Source organism: Neodiprion lecontei, chromosome 6 (assembly GCF_021901455.1).
Source record: "Neodiprion lecontei isolate iyNeoLeco1 chromosome 6, iyNeoLeco1.1, whole genome shotgun sequence".
Lineage (NCBI taxonomy): Eukaryota > Metazoa > Arthropoda > Insecta > Hymenoptera > Diprionidae > Neodiprion > Neodiprion lecontei.
In genome coordinates, this window is record NC_060265.1 from 31186766 (window position 1) to 31210577 (window position 23812).

At 41.1% G+C, this 23812-nt stretch overlaps 1 protein-coding gene across 2 annotated transcripts in view; it reads right to left on the reverse strand.

Moving 5' to 3' along the window:
- The window catches only part of LOC107225298 (max-interacting protein 1), a 123123-nt gene that overhangs the window by 98208 nt on the left and 1103 nt on the right, over window positions 1-23812 (reverse strand). The window contains exons 1-3 of one of the 2 annotated variants that reach the window (XM_015665719.2): window positions 22495-23457; window positions 16109-16202; window positions 15622-15651 (exon numbers count right to left, since the gene is read on the reverse strand). In XM_015665719.2, coding sequence (XP_015521205.1) covers window positions 15622-15651; window positions 16109-16202; window positions 22495-22549 — 179 coding nt within the window. In that variant the 5' untranslated portion in view covers window positions 22550-23457. Of the gene's footprint in view, window positions 1-15621; window positions 15652-16108; window positions 16203-22494; window positions 23458-23812 lie in introns of those variants that run through there. The other variant, XM_046743842.1, reaches the window with a different exon arrangement.

Here is a 23812-nt window from a genome sequence, read left to right on the forward strand (position 1 = left end):
AATAGAAACTTGACGATTTGGATTCTTGCGCCAAGTTACACTTGCCACGAGTATGGGTAATAAATATCAATAATTACCCTACAAGTGTGATATAGTATAGTACATGCAGTATTAGATAAAGACAATTAGCACTGCAGTGGAAATAATGGCAAGGCCACAGCGAGGATTCTCAACAGCGCAATGTACATATAATGCGCAGCACAGATGCGTGCGGAATTGATACGCAAAACGCAGGCAGCGAAGGAAGCAAAGAATGCACAAAGTTTCTCAATTTTGCGATCGCATTTAGAACGATGCGCTCAAAAAGTTTAAATAAATCAGCTGGGCAGGGCAGGGCAGGGCAGAAGCAAGTAGAAGAGTTAAAAAAAAAAGAGTAGAGTAGCGAAGAAGCGAAGACAAGAGAGAAGAGAAGAAGCTGCCAGGCGGGGGGCTGGTAGCTGGTTAAACGATAAAAGAGGAACGCCGTTGATCGGGAAACATTCGCGTGCCGTCGGGTTTAAAATTACGCGCTGTTCTTACGCAACAGCGTGCACCAGCGGCACCAGCAGCATCAACATCAGCATCGGCATCAATGCGAAGCTGTTGGGTTATACAGCAGAGCGGAGTTACGTAATCCCGTAATTAACGAATTACGTAGATAGAAGAGCTAGTTTTGGCACGGAGAGGACGTCGCGACAGACGGGAGCCGAAAGTTTATTGAGCTGCGCTCTTTTCGTTGCCGATTGAAGGGGGGTGATTCAATTCATTGATAAGCGCGATGTATGTACAAATGGGTTATAATTAAAACACACACGCACACACACGCGCCAATATACGTATATACACACAATCGTACACGCGTAGGAGGACCAAACAAGGCGTGTTTGTATGCGTGCATTATAGATAAGCCCGAAGAGAGTGTATCGACCCCGGAATTTGTTATTATTAGAATCTTCCAATCTTTTATACGCGAAAATATTGTGTCAACTGTTGTTGACGCCGCTTCGCTGCTGCTGCCGAGCTATCAGCGTTTCGGTTTGTTGCTGCCTCGTTGGCGAACAACGCACCGTACCTACTGTGTTATACGTGTGTATAAATAAGTATCGCAAGAATTATCGCGTCCCCCTAGTCGATGAAACAGTAAATTTCTAACAGGTATGGAAGTGGAAAAAAAAACTAAACAAAATAATAGAAAAAATTGAAAGAACCGAAGCCCCACTCTAAATCTTGCGTGAAAATGTTTTAAAAAACTTGACAATATCATGGTCAACCGTTTACCGAGTTGGCATGGAATACCCAATAACACTGTTATACGGTGTTTTAATGAATAACGAAGTAATTGAGACAATTACACGCCAAATTGATGTTATATATATATAAATACACCGATGAAATTCAGTTAATTCGACCCCCTATAACGCCAACATAAATAACATTGCTGAACGGTCCTAATAAATGTTAAATTAATAACAACGCCAATTCACAACGTTCTCTCTCTGGTGCATCATAAACGTACAGATTTCAAGGTCCGTTTAAAGCAAAGCGTCCTCTCTCCTTACCTATTTACGCATGCATACATGCAACTCCATCCGACTTGATAAGAACAGCGTTGTACCTATTATACCTACTCAATGTTAGCCTGCAATAGCAATTCGTATGGAAGATATAGATAGGTACATGTAAAGATTAATTAAGAAATCGTTCGCACAGGAAGCAAATGCAAATGTATTATTGCAGCCGGGTAAGTGTTGGATAGACGCAACATGTAGGTATGCCTCGTACTTGTTCGATGCACATACATTGCATCAAGCTGCATCAGGTATACATATGCTTATTATACACACACAACGTGTACATGCGATAGGTGATTCGCGCACGGTTATTAGTAGAATTAATTAAAATTCCGTCATGAATATGCTCCATACAACGTGCATGACACACGATAGATTGTATGTATTAGTTACATTGCATATATTATGTACCTGTCGCATCACTCGTACACTAACCCGAGGTAGATAGCACTTTATCATCGTGCTGATATGTATGCTTACGATTAGATATATTCCTATATAATATACATATATATTCCAATCCAACCTTAGATATCATACACCGCGAGCATATCCATACAATTATGCATAATAATTTTGCCGGCAGCGCGCCAGTTTTCAAATTTTCAATTAATTTTCTAAGATGTCGAGAGTCATTTATGCGAGCGCGCATTGCAATCACCGTATTACGAATTATGAATGTCCAATGAATGTCGCGACGAACCCCTAACTCCCATTTCCTTTCCAACGCCCTTCTCCTTTTCCTACCTCATTCACCGTCTTCTTATTCAAGATCCGTCTGATGCAGAACTGTATCTTGATCTTATAACCGTGTGTGTGCGGGTCTTTGATGTTTATGAAGCTTGGGGCTTCCTCCCAATATTCGCGAATTATGGGAATTAGAGAAAAGAATCCGAGTAACGGAACAGATTTCTATCAAAAGAATTTTATAATGAAAAACATGATCACTCTTTTCGATTTCGGATTCATCAGTGTTTCCTGTAGATTCTGAATTCATCGTATTTGTTATTGTTGTTACCGACACAAACCTTTTTCTATGATCTTTGAGGGACGGTAATATCGACACTCTGATCAACTTTTCCGATCATCGGATCATTTCCTCGCTCTGCCTTCAACACATTTCCCTCTTTCCTACCGCCAACGGAAACGGAAACAAGACGTAAACTCTATATCGCAAGCTTATACAAACCGGTGTATATATGGCCTGCATCACTCGAGGCGTTAGAAAATGGGGGAAAATTGTTGATAAGTCAGAGGGAAGAGATGATCCGATGATCGTGAAAGTCAGTCAGAGCGGGTATATCACCCACCCTCGAAAATTCTAGAAAAAGACTAGTGTCGGTAACAGTGTCGGTGCGGGAATCTGTATCCAGCACCCGGCATTCTAAACCTCCTTACAATACGAGTAGATACGTATATGCGTGTTACCTACTTAAAGGACGTGTTCTATTTACTTGTTCAAGACCTTTCGCAGGCTTGTGTTGCCGAGCGAGTTTAACGACACGACGCACGGCTGATCGCGAGTTCGCGCCGTAAACGGAGCGTGCATGCTGCGACGCTGCTGCGTCGCTGATACGACCCCCACACACACACACGCGCACACGCGCGCACGCACGCGCGCACGCGATTACATACATGTACGTATTAACGACGCAGCCTGTGTACGAGACATATGGGCATAGAGGCATAGGCATGCCATAGACGAGAGCTACGCAGCATCTGCGTATTCCGTAATACGTACAACGTGCAGCTCCTGTGCACCGCGGTATATCCGATCAATTACATGAGGCAAGAATCTTACGTGAAGATTACCGTACGATCTCAAGATGAAAAATTATCCGCCGAACAGCTATTGCGATCGAAGAGAAGGGAAAAAAAAAACACTTGCCAGAACTCGCGAGCTAAAAGTGATTCTGGTTGCTATACGCGCAGTAATTACTCGGCTATTTCATAATTCAACTATCGTGAAATTTTGCAACATCTTCTTGCACAACCTGCGACGAAACTGTACAACGAACAATTCTACACATATATTCCAAATTTCATTCAATTTCATTGCTATAAAATAAAATTGTAAAACTCGTCTTTGCTGGTGCCGGCAGATATTTGTGAATTTTTTTAAAGATAAAAGTGAATACGTTCAAGTGGAAATAATCATATGATACAAATGTTAATGAACCAGAATATTGAAATCCGACGGTTACTCGTAAGGAAACAAGGAAAACATACTTCAAATTCGAAACCTTTTTATTTATGTACACGTTGATACCTCCGTTACTTACGAGACACCCCGTACGTACGGAAAGCAGTACTCTCTGAAGCCGCCATGCTGGCTGCACCAGGCCACGCGACTCCGTGGTTCTCAACTCTCATTGTTTGATTCTGTTTGTTTTTAACGTGAAAGAAAAGGAATCACCTCTTCCGTCAACACGGTTCTTTTTAAATGTTTATTATTTTTTTTATTTTTAATTTTCTTAACACCCCAACTATCGGCAGTAAATTATATAGAATACATATTAATTCGTGTCATCGCTTGATCGAAAAAAAATAAAAACAAATAACGAATGTACCAATTTTCAATATTCATCACAAGCATATGTGTACTCTAATTGTAAGGTTAAATCTCAAAGGTAATAAGAGGGACTTGAATTAAGAAAGAAATAAGTTATTGCAGAGAAATACGATAAATATAGCAGGTAACAATCAATACAAAATTGGTAGCGCGAAAATAGCAAAAGGTACGGTAATGTTTATCGGCTTAATCTACGCTCGGATGTAATCCAAAGAACTCGATTGACGGTAAAAATTAATGCACAATAGCACGTAAGATATAATGAGCGATACGGCAAATGAAATATAACAAGCATTACTAGGACAGAAATTGAGAGAAGACAAAGGTAAGAGACAACGCAAAATATGATAGAAATTACAGAATCAGTCTAATAGAAAGTTACGGAAAAATCAGAGAAATTCGAATAGACGAGAGGAAAATAAAAAACAAAAAACGGACACAAGATTGTATACATAGTACGAGTCGTACACGTGGATATGGGACGTCGAATAGAACCTGAACGATTATGTTAATTTGCAGCGTTGATTGTACATGTATGTGTATATAAGCCAGTGTTTCTCATGTTCATTTGCAACAGGTGTTGTAATTTTTATATCAGTCATTTGTTGTTTATACCCAGAGGAAACACTTTTATAACGAAGTAACGGAACAATTTCGTTACACGTATAGAGAAGAAAAAGAGCAGATCTTACTCAAAAGTGTAGGAAAAAAGAAAGTATTGAAACACATTGATTCGGTGTACGGAATAATTTTCTTGAACCTATTCGATCAAACCAACAAAATATGTTTTATCGGACCAACCAAACTTATGGTAAATTCAAAAACATAAATTTTGTTCGTTCGATGGTAGTCATAGTTCACGGAGTATAATTTTTTTCGTTTCATTAACAAAACTTTGGACAAAATGATACGAACAAGAATCTAATCGTTGAAGCAACAAAATCATTTTGTCCCAAGTTGAATTTTTTATTTTTTTTTTTTTGTTAGGTAAATCATAATATTTCAGTTGATTTTTTCTGAGTGTATACCTAATTTATGACAAGTTACCTCCCGCCTCGTTCGTAGCACGGTTTTCACCGAAATTTTGGGTGACCCAACGATATTGAGGTCCTCCACGGGTATGCAATAAATATATGCATATGATACTCTGACGAATTTTCTAATATTTCGTTAATAACATTATACACCTTCGCTTCGAATTTCATTTACACTACCGCGCAACGATGAAGGATTTCAGTGATCTTTGCAATCTTATACCTGCAGATATATCGTATCAATCATCGGCGGTGAGGCTTGACTATAACTTCGCAGCTGGGAATTTCTCAACGATTGCGATAACGCGTGTCAAGGTGTACACATTTATCATTATTATTATCATTATATATATATATATATATATATATATATATATATATATATAATGTCTTGGGATAGTCATACACATATATATACATATCAGTTAGAAAATTGATACTTTCTACATAATTACGATTATCAAAAATGCACTGCTATCGAGTGAAAAGATTGAACAATTCTCCTTCCTGCAAGAGACTCGGTGAACTTTCGTCGTGCATGTAAAGTGCTGGCAGCATAGCTGCGGCGACAGTGGCGCGAGTGAAATAGAAAGAAAAAAGAAAAAAGAAAAAAATCAGTTGGATGCTCGAGGCGCGTTCGCGCCTTGAAAAGCCTTGAAGGACCTTGAAGGGTAGGGTGATGACGGTGGTGATGGTGGTGGTGGCGGTCGGATTGGGCTCTGGGTTCTCGGTATCCCCGCTGAGAGCAACGGGTTCTAAATATACGCTCTCAGGGTGGTCGCGGGTTGAACTGGCCAAGGGCAGATACGGAGAGAATGAAAAACGAGGGAGAGAGAGGACGAGAGTAGTCGTCTATCTTCTTCTCGCTCTCTCTCCTAGAAATAAACCCTTCTCAACGTACGAACGAACGAACGAACGCCGGACACCGCGTTCGCCGCGTACGACGTACATGTATTCATGTGGGTAGGTACGTACAAACAAGGTACAGGGTGCATATACAGGGTGGCAACGAAGACGAGACTCGTAGAGAGGTATGTTGGCTTGTACAATGACCACCTCAGTCTGCCGAGTTGGCAGACGCGACACTGCTGCACGACGAGAGAGGGAAAAAAATAATCATGTCTGTATGTATCATCGTAGTTTATACTACGTGCAGTTACGTCGAGAAGAGGAAAAATAAGAAGAAGAAGAAGAATTACAAGTTGACGTTGTTTCACGCGTATAAGCTACAACCAACCGATACACTTACTTCGGATACTTATCCGCAAAACACCGTAACGCTTATGCTGACGTGCAGAAGCATGAATTATAATCATGATGTGAGACGTTTCAACCGTTTCAACGTGTCATATTATAATAATAATATATTATACGTGCTAATAAATACTGCACCGTGCAGTGTCGTCAAAGGCAAGAAACTTTAAATATGTAGGTGATTACAATATGCGCACATCTATACGTCTATACGTCTGCGGTAAGGTTAACGAGCGTTATACGTATACGTACAATACGATAACTCCGAATCCCGCCGAGTTGGCGCATTATTATATGTACACACATGTATATGCGTGTGTATATACATATTATAAATATATGTATACCTATGTATAATATCCATGTCACGAATGTTAACAATATAGGTACAAAACAGCGTAATCTCGCGATATGTCGACGAGCAAAAATTATCGGACGACGTTTTACTTTCACTTTGAAATTATAACCGCTGCAAGGTCGCGGGCGATACAGTATACTATATGTATGTATGTATGTATGTATGTGTGCGTGTGTGTGTGTGTACGTACGTACGTACGTCTCGGCTGATTGCGAATGGGAATGAGAACTATTTGTGAAAACTTGCTCTGAAACAGAGAGAGCCTATCTACATTCACCACCTCCGCCCAATGTAACGAAGGGTCGGAAAATAACTTCGCGATTTTTTTATCCGATGATTGAAATACGTTAATCAGTCTGTATTTTTCATGTCAAATTAAAGCACTAATGAACGCCAGAAAATATATTTTTTAAAGATTATCTTAATTTTGTTTTTACACTTTTCTTTTAACGATTTTCTTGAAACGTGTTTTTTCAAAACGATGGATCTGTCTCAAATTTGGACACAATGTTCTTCACGTCATTCTTTATCTTTCTATCGATGTGTATATTCATATACGATTTAGGTGAAATAAGCCGGTGCTCCTGCATATCGGGTATCGGTCGAGCAAGTTCGAGACTGTAACATATAAACGTTATCGAGCGTGCAGCCGCTCCCGTTGTAATGCATGCGGCTACATAAAAAATACCTGCCTCCTACGTGTCTGTCTACATATGTACGTACATATGCATCATGGATCAATGTATGTAATACACGTCAACGGATGATATCTCACAATAGATGGATTAATAAATAGTATCGAAATCAAGACGGGAGGGGCAGGCGGGGGGGGAGTTTGTGAAAGAAATTAGATAAGCAGAGTAAAGATAGAAAAAGGAGAATGAAAAAGAGGCGTTTTGTGTAATATTAAAGCCTGTCGTCCCCGATCCGTGTTGCACCGCACGTCCGCGCAATAAGTCACCCACGTAATGCACAGAATATAGAGATATCTACCGGGTATATTATTATACTCTACCGCGGTTCCGCTATCCACGTACGTGATTAACTGTACAGCTACGTGTACCTATATTAATGACGGACAACGATGTCCATTGTACGTAATGTATACCATTTCGTACGTATATATTGTATTATATACGTATTATACGCACCGCAGAGACGAGAGATTTATTGACAGGGCAAATGTGTGTTCAACTCGGCTCACATAATAATACGGCGATAAAACACCTGTATATTGTACAGCGCGTCGAATATTTTTTTCGAGTGAAAAAAAAGTCTATCGGTTCGATAATTAATTAATCTGTTTTGTTATACGGATACGTATAAGTGTGAGGTGCGCAAATATATGAGAAATTTACCGATTGTGAAGAAAATAGAAAAAAAAAATTTTGTTTTCTAAATATGTATGGGGCATTCCATGCGTTGTGTTATATATATATATATATACATAACTCGGTAGGTATCAAGGTGCAGGAACTTTCGGTTGTGTTTACACGGTTGGTCAATAAATTATCAACGAATGTTCGTTCCCCGAAGTTGGTAATAAAATTCTCGGAGGCGTAACGCGGTAGCTGCTAAGATACATACATACATGCATATAGCTGCGTCATCCGCATATCGCTGCCATTATACATATACTCATATGTATTACAAGCCTAACCGATATTAACGGTTCTCAACCTGATGAATAATTACGCAAGATTCGCAAACTGGCAAACTTATGTACATTTCCTACAGGTACGTATACATAACGCCATCCTGCCGTTTCACCCGCTCTCGTATCTTCGCCATTATAGGTACCTACATGCAACTGCACGCGTCTAATTGAATCGACAGATGAAATTGGAAGGAAGAGTATTTTATACGAAGACCATTACAAACGATGAAGAGAATCGAAGATATGGACAAATATTCAAATCAGAATCGGTGTTGTTGTTATATCCGCGACGGGTCCAAACTACTCAACGTAATGTTCGTGTCCCACCGTTTCGTACCGTTCCATGAGCATTTAACAAGTATTTTCTGCCATTTCAAACTCGAGTATCCCAATTATTCCACGAGTGATTACCCCTCGTATAAATATATCCGAGTATAATATAACATATTAAGCATACACCGATAAGATTTGTTTTCATTCCAAATACACACGTTTCCTTCTTCCTTCTTCCTTTTCGTTGTTGTTGTTGTTGTTGTTGTTGTTGTTGTTGTTGTTGTTGTTGTTGTTGTTGTTGTTGTTGTCGTCGTCGTTGTCGTCGCGCGTGTGGGTGTGTGTTTTGAGGGGTGGGTGGTTTGAAGGGTTATCGCCGGTGCTGCATCTTTACGGGCGGACTTTCAACATTTACGTGACTACCGCGTTATACCCGACGACGACAGGTAAGTACCCACGTAATACATGTATATTGTATAAGCGTGCGTGCATATAACGCTTTATGCTTGTGTTTACGCGTGTATAGGTACACCACGATGATCGTGTGCCCTGCAGGTTTGTCGACCGCCATTAGGTAGATGTGCCCTCGCGGCCGTTCGTTAACTCGCGCGATGCGATGCTTACCAAGCGGTGTGTACGTACATCTGTGCGTGTTGGTGTGCGCGCGCGTGCATTAACTAAAATCTCTACCGCGATAAGGGTAGATGATGTAGATTCGCCTATACACCTTATTCCTTATTCCTAACCACCAACCTCTTACACGGTACAATGTAGGTATCATCTGTTATATATCACAGACGTTAAAACGAATCCCATGCCTATACATACACAGCGAAATAAACAGGTACAATAATGTATATGTAGTTGTATAAATTTTGTGATCACATAACGAAATGCGTAACACACAGTATTGTAACGCTTGACGGTGCAGTGCGTACGTCGTATCGATACGGATGCAGTTTTTCGGCGACCGTGGAGGAGACGAGGAATGAAAGCCGCGGCGTGGGATGTAAAGGGTGAAAAAGGGTGAGAAGGGTGAAGAGGGTGAAGAGGGTGAAGAGAGGGGCGCACTGCAAGTGAGGACGGATCTGTTCAACGTCGCTCCGTGCGCAACGGCGACTGCCAATGCGAGCGAGCGGGGGAGAGAATATAACGTGACGTTATATGTGCATATACGTATGGCGGAGGGCGAAGACACGTTATCATTATCGCCTCTGATAAGAGATTCGTCAGTCCGGACGGTGGTGCATTGCGTGGGCGGAGAGAAAGGAGAGAAAGGAGAGAAACGAGAGAGCGGAAGTAGGAATATAAATTTGATAAACAGGAAGCTTTATATTTATGTTATATGTGCATATATGTATACATGCAAGCGATAAGGTGAGTGCCTATATTGCGTGAAGTACAATAACGATATCAGAATGGAAAAGACAAGATTATACGGGTATCGGTGTGCAGAGTTCGACTGTGTTACGTGGAATTTTCGTCATTGGTAAAAACAAATTTTCATTTGGACCCGTGTCCAATATGGTCAGTCACATGGAGTAAAATTGCGCCAAAAATCAAACTTACATCATCCCGAATGTATAACATTGTTTCGTTGTTTAACCGTAGTCGTCAGATATGGTCGGACCACGTGTTCATACATATTTTTACACACATACATATGTAAGAAAATGGGAAAGATGAAATTTTTCAATTTAAAAACCGTTAAATATAATTATAATAACAATAACCAGAAAGCAGCAGTAAAGAAAAAAGACAAGTAGTAAATTTTACTGACCTTGACGGTCCGTCCTAAGAATATTCAGCTCGGATGCGTTTCAAGTTCGTAAAACATCGTAAAAAGAAATCTTTTTTTAAAATTGATTTTGTTATTCAAATAACCCGACAACGACTGCTTATAGACCGTTCATATTCGAAATTTGATAATTTTCAATTTAATAAAAGGTACCTCGATCATTAGCGACAAAATCATCCAAATCCCTTGTTTCTTTTTCGAAATATCGTACAAAAAATTCATCACACCCAACGCACACGCACAGACGGCAAAGTGTTAATCTGAAAATCATCAAACACAATTACATCGCTATAAGACCTGAAAAAGAGACCTGCAATCCGATGGAAACGACTAATTGTAAATTTATAATTTTCCGAGGTGTGATTGCTACGATAATTAATTACTTAATTCCATATCCTCTCTACTATCTGAAAAATTCAATACGGAATTTCAAAGAGACGTCAGGTACGCGACACGTGATTTGTGAGACACGGAAGAAGGAATATCGTTCGTAGCATTGTTGATTCGTTCCTATGCCAGTTCACAGGGATAGTTTGACGGCGAGCAGGACAGCTGATTCCGAACTACCGCCGCCGTGTTGCGGCGGCGACGCGTTACGTAATTCGGCAGCAGCAGCCTCTGCCAAGTTGCACATTCGCCTCTGCCTGCCCGTAACACCCACCCCCCACCATCCCCCCTCATTTCCCGTCCGTTCACCAGCTTTTATCCTATGCAAACACGTGCGTAGTAGCGTGTATAACCGAATGGCGCACCTACACCTGCGGAAGACTGTATTAATATTGCAAGGATTTTAACACACAAACACACACACACGCGCACACACGACACGTACCGTATACTGTTAACCTGTAATGTAAACGCCCCGCGATCTATGGCTACATCGCACATACATTGACAATAATAATGCACAATTATACACGGTATTGTCACGCGAGTATAGTGAGCGTTTATTTTTAACGTGTTATTTTTTTTTTCTCTTCCAAAAGCGCGACCAGGTATGCCTACACGGCTATAGGATACGAGGTATAGGTGGTGGTGGTACATAAATGGATTGGCAGAGACGGGCATTGTGTATGTATACATATATATATATATACACGTGTAACAGCAGCAAACGCAGACGGCTTAGTGTGAGGTCCGAATCATACGTACCCCTACCGCACGCGTACAGAGCTTTCTATACATATATATGAAACCTTTGGATATGTATTTCCCAGATCGATATATTCGTACAGGATAGATATATACATTATACGTATGTGCGTACATACCACACGTATGCATGCATTCAAGCCGATGTCTTTCATTGATTCGAAACGGACGATTCATACAGCATTTCCGAATAAAGATTCTCCGTTATATGTGTAACCTGCGATAGCGGGTCGAGGATTCGGCGCCAGTGAACGATGAGACATCTATCTATCTATCTATCTATCTACCGACTAAATAGCATATATATACATACGTATAATAGTAGTCGCGCTACGGTAAATAACAATAACAATAAATTATCGCGAATATATTACGCACGCCGGAGAAAGCGGTTGTTCAACCCAGTAGTTTCGATACACGGAGGCGCCAACGTCTACGCAATAATCACAATCGTAAACATATAAATACATCTATACGTACTATTTTTTAATTTTTATTTGACTTTTTTTCTCTCTTTTCGAAACCTCACCAAGAAAACGAATCACTGACATGATTTCTCCAAAAAGTTGTATACGAGGTGAGTAGTTAAAAAAAAAAAACTAAAAAAACTCACACCTCACGTATAATCTCGACGAACTAATATTTTTCACGTTATGCATGTATTTACATACATTCACGATACGCGCCCTGATCACACGCATCGTGTATGATGTGCAATACCAATACGAGTCAAGGCAGCCTGCCACACAGTACATAATCAAGTCAGTATAGATATATCTATAATACACAATACATGTAACATAAAATAACGGGCTAGATTGGAGTAACGAGAGGAGATTGACTCTGACTATTATTATCCCTGCTCTGTGTCCCCTCCTCCTCCTCAGCAACCACCGCTCAAATTGTTTCACGGGATGCCGCCAGAAGAAGTGTAAAGGTCATCGACAAACTTGTGCTCCGTGCATTGCCTACGTCATACGCGTACCTACATGTACACATGTACAACTATTGCACAACATGTAATTGAAAAAGAATCGAGGATAGGTAGATGCGTGTAGTTTTCAAAAGCCAACACCCGGCGTGGCGGAGCTTTGTCAATTTCTCGATAGGTTTACTGTATTGTGTATAATGCATCACGTACATGCATACATGCATAGTTACAGGAAAAAACTCCAGGCAAGTAATACTGGGATTCGAGATTGAATTGAGAGTAGAGAAGAAGAAGGAGGGAGAAATGGTCAACAGAAGAAACTGGGTTGTGTCAATTTTATATCAAGCGCAAATCGTTGCGCGTGACTCCTTGAACTTTGACCTGATGAATAAACCTAATAAGGTGTGCTTTTATGCAGACAAGCTTTGGAGAAACAAGCCGGTACTCTGTAGATACTCTCTGCACGTAATACTACAAAGGGATATACAGGTATAATGTAAACAAAGAGGGTCGGTGGTCAACACTTGGAAGGGTCAATATTTGGAATGGCCGATATATCAAAATTTCAAGTATGTGAAAAGAAAATAACGAAAGATGAACCGTTCGAAATCTTGATTTTCGAAAGTGTCACAGATTAGAATGTTCCAAGTTTTAACCCCCAGCGAACAAAGAACGGCACACTTGCACCAACGAACCACAACCAGGGCAGTCTGCATCGACGATAGATGCCTGTATTATTTCCATATCCTCGGGAAAAATAAAAATGGATCGTACCGTAACACAGCTGGTGGTTATACCTCGCATGATTGAGGAGAATTCTAAGCAGTACAGAAATACGAAAACCCGTAAGACAAACCTTCAATTACGAAAACAAATGAGAGAGGGAATATCTTTGACAAAGTATAAAATTTCCGGCAACCGCATCTCCCCCACCTTCCGGCCCTAATAAAATTCTGATTGTGAGTAATCCTAAAGGGGCCTGGAGCGGCGTCATGACGTTGAAGAGGGGATGAAGTGAAATTATCCGAGCGAATCCTGCACCTAAGGTGTGTAACTAATATAATCTTACCTTGAATTTCCGCTCGCCGTAAGTAAGGCGGGTCGTATAATAAGCCAGATGATGTAAATATTTACCAAAGTCGTTGCGTTTACGGGTAAATTGTTTCAAATCATTGGCAAAAAAGAGGAGATGTTTTATTTAAACCGGAGCTACTGCACCGAGTATATCACATAAGATTGACAAAAGGATTCAAGGTAAACGGTATGTGATATTTCGGAGGGTATACGCATTCCTCGTGACAATCCAGAGTCAGAGCTTTCGTGTAGAAAAACTTGAAAGCAATTGAACCAGGATACTGATGCGTGGCCCAGCCTTCGCATCGTCACGTGATCGCGTGACGCCATTCCGATTGAAAGACGTTACAATATCCATTAAACTTGAAAGCTGTCGGTCGTAGAAATTTTTTAGCTACTCGCGACGAATTTACACCTCTAAAAATTTCATCCAGGGAACGACGAAATCGTCCGATTTTCAAATCTGAATCGGTGCCTCGGTCAACAACGACAAAGGAAGCGGCGGAGATGAAAGTTCCTCAGCATGTGTGATATTATGCTCGGCAGGCGTCGGTCATGTTCGAAATACAAAAATAGTCTAACTACCCGAGGATCCCCGAGAGAGAGCGAATCCCGCCGAAAGAAACGATCATCGCCGACGGACTCCTGCATTAGAGTCAAGTTCTTACGCAATCCCCCCCGCCCTGTTTGCTGCTGCCGTATGTACACCTAATCATTATCGCACGCGTCAGCATACATATATGCAACGGTATCGCGTATGTTGCATGTACCTACCCACTACCTATACATCGTTATTCAATTTCGAGGGGAATGCTGTACACGTGTAAGTGAGAGGCGAGCAAAATGGGTCCCTTGAGCGAGGAATAACGTTGGACCAATTTTGACAAGTTCATTTTAAGAATATATTTCAAGCGTGATCGACACTTTTTGAAATCTGATTTGATCGTACAGGGGGCCCATTTTGCCCGCCTCTCCCCTTCGTGTGCGCAAAAATCCCAGAGTAAATTGATATCGTATCTCGACATTTGCAGTGTAGCAACCTACGTCAAAGGTGCGTCATATGTATGTAAGTATGAATTGCGTCAAATAAGGAGGAGGAAAGATTGCAACGAGCGAGCACACATCCGGACAAATTTTGTGTCTCAGAAATTCTGCCAGGTTAATCAGCGCCAATTATACCGAATACCGAGTGCTGAATGTTGAATGCTGAATGCCGAATGCCGAATGCCAAGAAGCAAATGGCAAAGCAAACCTGCCTACCAGTTAGTTACCTATAGTGACAACAAAACGGCACTCCCGTAACTGCCAACCTACTTCGTTGTTCCATCGTGTACGTTTTTCGTCGTAAAAATCACGCCAATTTTTACCAAAGCACGTTTTAAATTCTAACCAGATTTACCCCATTTAATTTTTCTTGTTACTTTTTTCTTTCTTTCTTGCTTTCCTCGCTCTTGTACCCCTTCTAAGGCTTTAACGGATGGGTTGAGAAGTGATTTTTGTAATAGAAATAGAAAAGAAAAAATCGTCATTACACTCTGACATAAATCTGGCAACTTTGTTCTCATCTATAATACATATCGTCTGTCAGGCAGAACTATTATAAGATTCAAAGTGTGAAATTCTTAACACTTGTATGACGAAATTCTATTTCGAAAGAATCAGACTATGTATTTGTCCCAGTGGTTCCGTGATTTTGAAGACATTACCGGAAATGGGTTCACATCACACCGGCAGATGTATAACAGACGGACAAAGAAAAATGGTACGATTCGTTAATCCCTAAATTTATCGCTGTATGATATTGCGAGTTAGTTGAAAACGGCACGGTCATCATCATTTACGCAGGAAGTCTTCTCAAGTCTTTCATTATTACGCGTATTGACGAATATCAATAATAGCAAGGATATACAAACCGAGCGTATAAATTTAATATTACGTAGCTTCTTATGGATGTATTACGAAAGAACTCACCTATTTTTCTCCAGCTCGTTATGAGTCGTTCTGAAAAAGAAAAAGGAAAAAAACGGATTAGAATCGTAATCACACAGACATAATGAAAAGAAAATGAATGGTGAGTAACATGATGATGGTTCGTTAATGCGATGAGTTACGGTCGTCCAGGGATAAATTGATTGCGGATATGAACATTGTTGAAAACTACGGGGGAGCTTCTTTATTTTATCATATATTTTTTTTTTCATCTTTTTCGCGTTTTATTTCAATCTTCAAACAACAATCGCGAGTCACGTAAATTTTATAAAACACAAAAAATTACAATAATTTGTTACACTCTTGGGGAGAAAAATTAGATATCGCAGAATCAATTTCCCCACGTGTATCTTAATTCACGTACATATTGCACTACTCGAAGTTTCGTCAGAGTGAAAACTTTTTTCCCTCAAATAAAACTATACAGGCATTACATGAATATAACAAATATATAAATAAATCGACGAACCTGCTGCCCTGGGATTTTTTTGTCTTGGTCCTCTTGACAACGGTCCGAATATCGTCAGGTATCGGCATTGTCGACGCGTAGCCATGTTCAGCCTCTGCAAAACAATAAAAACGTACGTCTTCATGTAATCAATATAACGCAAAATTCCGATATAACGTGGCGCAGGGTTCAATCTCTAATCTGTACCCTAGCCCCTCATAATTTAAAAATCCCTAAACTCCAAAATAACAAAACTGTCCGAAAATTGTGTATTCTTTAAGGACAAGTCGGAGAAGCAACAAAAATTAATTTCCTAAAAATTCGGAGTTGGGGCTTTCTGAATTAAGAGGGCAGTACTCCCCATGTACCTTCGCACACATATTATATTAATACACAAGAGCCCGCGATAAGTGTTCGTTTGGTGGGCGAGGTGTATCAGCGATACGTATTTATTATGTATATGTATATTGTATAAGCTGTTGGCGAAAGACGGTGTAATCGAATCGTTATTCAGCCGAGTCACGTGCAACGGCGGCGGTGCGAGAGGAGAGGAGAGGAGGACTGTTTGAGCGTAAAACCCATGAGACGAAGAGCGGCGAATTCGATAGCGAAATTAAATAATCCTTTGGAGCAATGACCGAAGCGTCAACTCGATCCAGACACATTTCTATATACACACATAAAATCTACATTGTACATACATACTCCATTCTCTGTACAATACGATTGAAAGACAAAAATTTACATCTAATATCGATGAAAAAAATTATTTTGGTATTTGGACAACCTATAAAGATGCAATCTATTCTAATTTACTAAACTTGTTCACCTGCAGCGTGCAGATCTCGCTGAAACTAATATATTTTCATCTTACAGGCAGAGTATTCAAATTTCGATTTCAAATACATATAATAATTCACTACTATACTAATACTAATATATCATAATACTTTTCGGCCCATAGTTCGGAGTGAAAAAATTACTACGTATGCCCTGCAACTGACGTAAAGATGGGATTAGGTAACATAGCTACTACCGAATACGTAAACAACATCACGTGTACTGCTTTATTCATTTAATAAAATAACAAAACGCGTTTACCTCGGCAATCCTCGAACTGTACAAAACGTGTCGTATAAATTTCAACGCATTATAACCGTTAATAATTATCATAATCGGAGAAACTTGACAGATAGTAGTCTAGTTATTTTTACAAAAGAGGTATCATGTAACAGAGCAGAAGAAGTACTAGAGAGAAATAAGAAAACTCTGAGAAGAGCAAAAGAAAAAAATAACCAGAAATCATTAGTCGACCCGCAATTAGTGAAATATTCATAAATCGAATAAAAAAAATTTCCAAAAAAATAAGCCAAATCGTACGCAGATAGGAGAAGGTGAGTGAAAAGACACGACGGTGGCGAGCACGAGGTTCGTCGAATACCTGTTGTAGCGTATAAGGTAGGATTATACGAAACAGGCACGCGAGCAAGCGAGCTCACGGCCGTCGAGCCGTGACGACAAGTAAGTAAGACGCGGACGCTGCCACGCCATGTGACCCGATGCTTTCACGTTAATCCCGTTATATTACCGAGTGAGTGAGCGAATGAGTGAGCTGGCAAACTAAACACCGGAGGAGGTTGCTCTCGGAGGCCACGCCGGTCGAAAAGAGGAGGTGGAGGAGGATGGATGAAGAAAACGCGACGAGAGAGAGAGAGAGAGAGAGAGAGAGAGAGAGAGAGAGAGAGAGAGAGAGAGAGAGAGAGAGAGTGAGTGGGGGAGGGGGGATGGGAAACAAAAAGGATGTTGGCCGACCGACGAACGGACGAAGAACGATGATCGTGATTCGGAAGAAGAAAATGTACCAAGGCGGACGAGGAAAGGAAGAGAATAACACTATTGATGGATAACGTACACGGTGCACGATACGTCGTGTATCCACGTGGCATAACTTTGTGAAAGAAGTTCGTGACCAGGAGGTTGATTGAAGATGAAATTAGTCGAAAATTCCGGTCAGGAGAAGAAGTTTAATTATTTGGAAAACGTAAACATAATAATCGACGTTTCGGCCGGGCCCTGCCGACCATCCTCAGGAAAATTTAAAATTTGACGACCAGTTAGTTCATGCTTAGGTGTTGCTACTTCAGCATTTTGGACGGAAGTCAAAACCAAATGCCACGTGGCATAACCAAAGTTATACTTATATATATATATATACCCGATGCATCTATGCACGCATCCTGTCGAGATAATGTTACTGTACGCACCTGAAGAAAAATGAGTATACATATACAGATACATGCCATTTCCTAATCATTCTCATTTTGGATTACATGCAACTGGTCAGACGCAATATACTGCAGATATACGTTGGTATCTAAAATGCACTTATTTCCTACATTTCTCCTTCCTACATATTTCTGTTGTACCTGTAGACGAAGAATACCGTGTGTAGTGTAAAGTCGCCATACATATGCCTCAAGTTTCACGCTCTCTAACTTTTTTCACCACAAATTATAACCGCCACCGTGTCGCGTTACTGCTGTAACGACTTTATTGCTGTATATAACCGTATCTGTACGGGGAGGGGCAGGGAAAAAAAATTGAGATTCGAGTCCGACGAGAAAAAGGAATTTAATGAAATACGAAGAAGTCTCGTGATAAGCTACAGCCTGATCGGCCAAAAAGAAGAAACTACGTTACCTATAATTATTTTCGAATTATAGCCGGTACATAATTTTCTAAATGCATATACACGTATACATATATAAAATATCATATATGTGTTTGAGAACATTAATTCAGACAAGCTGGAAAATATTCCGTTCTATATATACTACACATATAAGACGCAAATAGGTGTAGTAATAATATCTGTGAGAAAACATGATGATAAAACACTGACGCGACTTCTTAAAAATCGATTATCGATACTGCATATTCGATACGTGCGAACAAAACAATGTTCTAAATATGCATCGTTGCACCAATCACTTTCTCATGATCATCATCATCATCATCATCACCATCGTCGTCGTCCTCGTCGACATCATTATCATTATTATACATATTGATATCATCATATGCACCACTGCGGCGCGTTATCAGCGTAGTTATATTATCGTTGCAATATGTACCATGGACACATCTGTACTTTAACACCGCATACAGTGCAATCGCGATTACGACTGCCTATAACTACATATGCATATATACGTTCATGCGTGTGTATGTGTGTGTATATATAGGTATATAAGACGCAACGCACATATAAATATATAGACGCCCGCCTACACATCGCACGCCGACAGGCACTCGTAGAGGCGAAACGGAGAGCAAATCGGGCATCCTCCCTCCCCCTGCCCCCCTCTCTCGTTGCAGTAAGCATACAGCATAGGCATGCCTACGAGAGTAGATGCATGCATGCTGTGCACCGCTTCTCAAAACTCTCCGTCAAGTGGAATGATAAAAAGTAATGTGAATATATAGATGTGTCCACCAAGGTTGAATTCCCTGGCTCGGTGAGAGGGAGAAAAAGAGGAGGTTGGATGCACGCGAGGGGGGTGAAAGGCAGGGTTGCTGGGAGAGTGAAACACCGGAGGAACGAGGACGGTAACCGAGTCACGCACACACGCACGCACGCCTGCCGCAGAGCCGCGCATCGCTCTCTATCATCCATACGTACGTACGTAGAGGTACGATGCATGCATGTATGCATGTACGTACATACGTAGTAGGCGACGTTGGCCTCGGCGGCGTACGTGACAAGTGCAATGCGGGGCAATAGTGTGTGTGAGCGTCATGTCAACGTGTACGCTTAATACGCCTGTTGTATACCCACCACCTACGTCACACATCGTGTGTGTGTGTGTATGAACGTATATTTTTGCGCGTACCTATATGTATAATGCGCGTACACCCGGCGAATTCGCGAGAGGCACGAGTCTTCGACGAGGAGTACTTACGTGCGCGTGATCACGTACCAACGAAATGGCAAGAGGTGCAACAACGGACCTCATCTTATACGTATACGTAGCATCATGCTGTACAAGATCGCGACGACGCGTACATACGGCATGCACGTCGTTGTTTCGACGCCGGGGCGCCGCTACACGGCGAACATGAAAAAGAAGTGCGACAACGTATCAACTATTTTTTTTTAATTTGCAGCTGTCGACGAGAAAGAAAAATATGCGCCAATTTTACAATTATTTTTACTGTGAATTTTTCGAATCAACATCCACGACATTATTCGTCGGTACGAGGATGAACCTAGCAACGTTACTACTGTAACAAGGACGCGTGTTTGGGAAAAATCGTTACTAGGTACCTTTAGGATTTTCAGAAATTAAGTAAACCATGACAAATAAAATATACCCATATTTCGCAGAGCCAACTTTACCTTGAACGTCATTCGAAAATTGCGCAATAATTATTTTCGAACGGTACTAAGTTCAGCCACATTTCATTACATACATAAATAATTGCTCAACTCGAAAATTAATTGAATGACATGATTTTATAACGATTGAAATGCTTTACGAAATGAAATAAAAGACCACAATAATCTGCGACAAGTCTAGTATTTTTGCTGGTAATCTTAAAAAAACTGAATTCCTACGGGATTCCAATTTTAACCTTGAAGAACTTTCGAGAGAGTTGACTTATCAAAGAATTGTACGAGATCTTTTTCTGTAAATTCAATTCCTTACAAAAATATGTATCGGACATTTATGTATACAGCTTCGTTAACGAGCTGCAAAATTCCGAAATAAGTAAAGTTATTTTCTAATGTTCATCCATAGGAAAATGGAAAATTGCGTTTAATATTAATAGCTCAAATTAAAACGGGCGACTTATTTCCTCGTCCTACAACTATTGAACATGTGACTTTGAGAGAACAAAAAACTGTCGATTTTTTCGTACCAATCTAATATATATGTATACACCAATTCGCCCCAAAATCCACAGATCTGCAAGCATCTAACCACTTACTTTTTCCCCTACGTGCTATTTTTGTTTGTTTACGCGAATATTCGCCTCGTTCGCCAGCCGAGGAGAAGACGGCATGTACAATCTCAAATTACTTTCTTATGTAAGCCTTGGCGTTGCGAGTCCTGCAAGTTCTGCTGCTGAAATCGGTGCATTCGAACACACTATGTGCATATAAATGTATACGCATAATATTAATTTATCGAACGATCGGGGTCGAGTCATTGAGATTAAACGAATACCGGGGTCGTAATTTCTTATACGGATGTGTGAATATGCGTGTATGCATATATATATAAACAGGCCGGAACGAGGTCGAGAACGTTTCTTTTTCATCGTCCGTTAAATGACTTGATTTAGAAATTGTATAATTTATCGTAAATCGCCGAGGGAGTCGTATTATAAAAATGACTACAGTCCCTTGAAACTGCAGATACGCCTTGTCTTCATTTTTTATACACCCATAATTATATCCCAACAGTAGCGATACGTACAGAGTTATATTTTTATGAAACAAGCTTCAACGTTTACCCAAGAAACGATGTTCGAATAAAAACATACGTCAATAAAAAATAATGATGATACTATCAACAACAACAACAACTAAAAGAACAACTTGCTTTCTACTGTTTTGTACATAATACGTCCGACGTGTCATGTAATATTAATCGAGATAACCGTATAATAATATGTGAAATTTTGAAATTCTGAATGCGTCAATTGTTTTTCGAACCACAGTACCAGACACCTACGAGGAACATCCTCGCGAAAACCGTCTTACATATCCAGGACCGGAATTTCGGATGGCTGAAAAACTAACATTTCAGTTCCTCCTTCCTCGTTCTCACCCTGAACAACACGAACGTCACATGCAGCCGCGCACGATGCGTGTGTCATGCACATCCCAGATGCCCGCGGTATGCCCTGCCGCGTATCACACGCACGTCAGGTTTTCACTCGGCGTGTTTTGCGCCGCTGTGGGCGAGTAGGTGTGCGTTTTCAGGGACCTCAACCCGCCCCCCCGCCCTCATGCACGCGCATCGTCAGGCACACACGCATACGTTCGAAACGCACCAGAGCTGTGACAACGAGGTATAATAATACGCATGTAGCCGAACCACACGCGGCACTCCATCGTCGCGTCGTCGTCGTCGTCGTCGTCGTCATCGTCATTGTCCTCACGCAACGTTGGCACACGCGCCGACGGATGCAACTCTGGACTCGCACCAACACGCCTGCAGGCGGGGGCACTGATACGCACGCCAAGTGACAGAAGAGGATCGCCGTTTGGCTGACACTTGCTCCACGCGTCGTCATCGCTTCGTCGCGAGCACCGCCGGCTGTGCGGCTGGTTGGTAACGTACTTACAGAGAATCTAGGGGGGGAAGTCAAAAAATCAAACCGCGTCCTGCACTTACCCCTTTCTCTACGTTCAATGTATTCAGCGGCCTCGAGAAGGGCAGCAATGCTCATATTTCCGTGATTTTGAGATTACCCTGGCACTGTCGATGCGGTTTCCGTAAATTCTCTTCCCGTCACTTTTATCGTTATTTCTATTTTATCCCGTCCGTCAAGGACTGAATTATTCTTCTTTTGTCTAACACAGCAAGTTGACTCGTGGCCGCAATTCGTTCCCTTATCTTTCACTTTTTCACTATTCCGGGAAGTCGAACGAGCGTTTTGTTGTTAGTTTACTCCTTTTACGCGCGTGCGTGTGTGTGTGTGTATGCGAGTGAACGCGAGTGTGTAGATATATGTAGACAAGCGGGTATTCTGTACGCGAGATTGTGCTTCCTTGACGTTTATTAGAGTTATTCTTTATGTTACGTTATCCTCTATACTTCGAATTATTAATTAATCTCATCACTTTCTCCCCTCCACTAGTTTAATCCTTCTCTCTATTTCTCTCTTTTCCGCACTCGAATTCCGTTTCTCGACCCGCTTCTGTCCCGAACGTCACGCAACGCTCTATGACGGTCACTTTTGTTTAATGCACACTTTCGACGGAATGGAAGAGCAAATGAAAGCGGGGCAGGTGTGAAGGGGCGAAAATAAAACGGAAAAGCGAAACAAAACACGGTCTCACACGTAACGCCGAGACAGCGGAGTTAGATTTGAAAACAGGTATTAAAAACACGACGTTCGCGCGACAGGAGTAAGGAAGTATGTAACGAAGAAGCGGTGAACCCACTTGAAACTATGTACTACGTTCTCGTTAATCTCGCACAGATTATTTATATATATTGTTTAAATAAAAATTTAACCAAAAAAAAACAAAACAACCAAGAAACAACCAGCCAACCAATCGACTAACAATCGAACGAACGAACGAACGGACACAAGGAACGCACGACGGCCTGGCTCCGCACCTCGCGAGCACTCTCACGCATTTATCGATGTCAAACGTCTTTGCACCGCGGACCAGCCGTCCCGCACTAACGCGCACTCTCATTGGCCGAGCATTGCGCGAGTGCATGGATACGGCCAATCGGAGCGGCGGACAGAGAGGCGGCCGTGCAGTCCGCCACTACAGTGCCACTACCTGACGGTGTCACGTGAATTTCATGCCCGAAAACAAAACAAACAGCTGGCTCTGTGCCTGTGACGCTTCCGTGCGCCACTATTTATTTCTTTACATACGTTTCTAATCTACATCGTTCTTTTCTTCCTTTTTCCTTTTTCATTCTTTTCTCTCTCCATCTCTCTCCCGCACCTCGAACGATGTACGTTAGTATC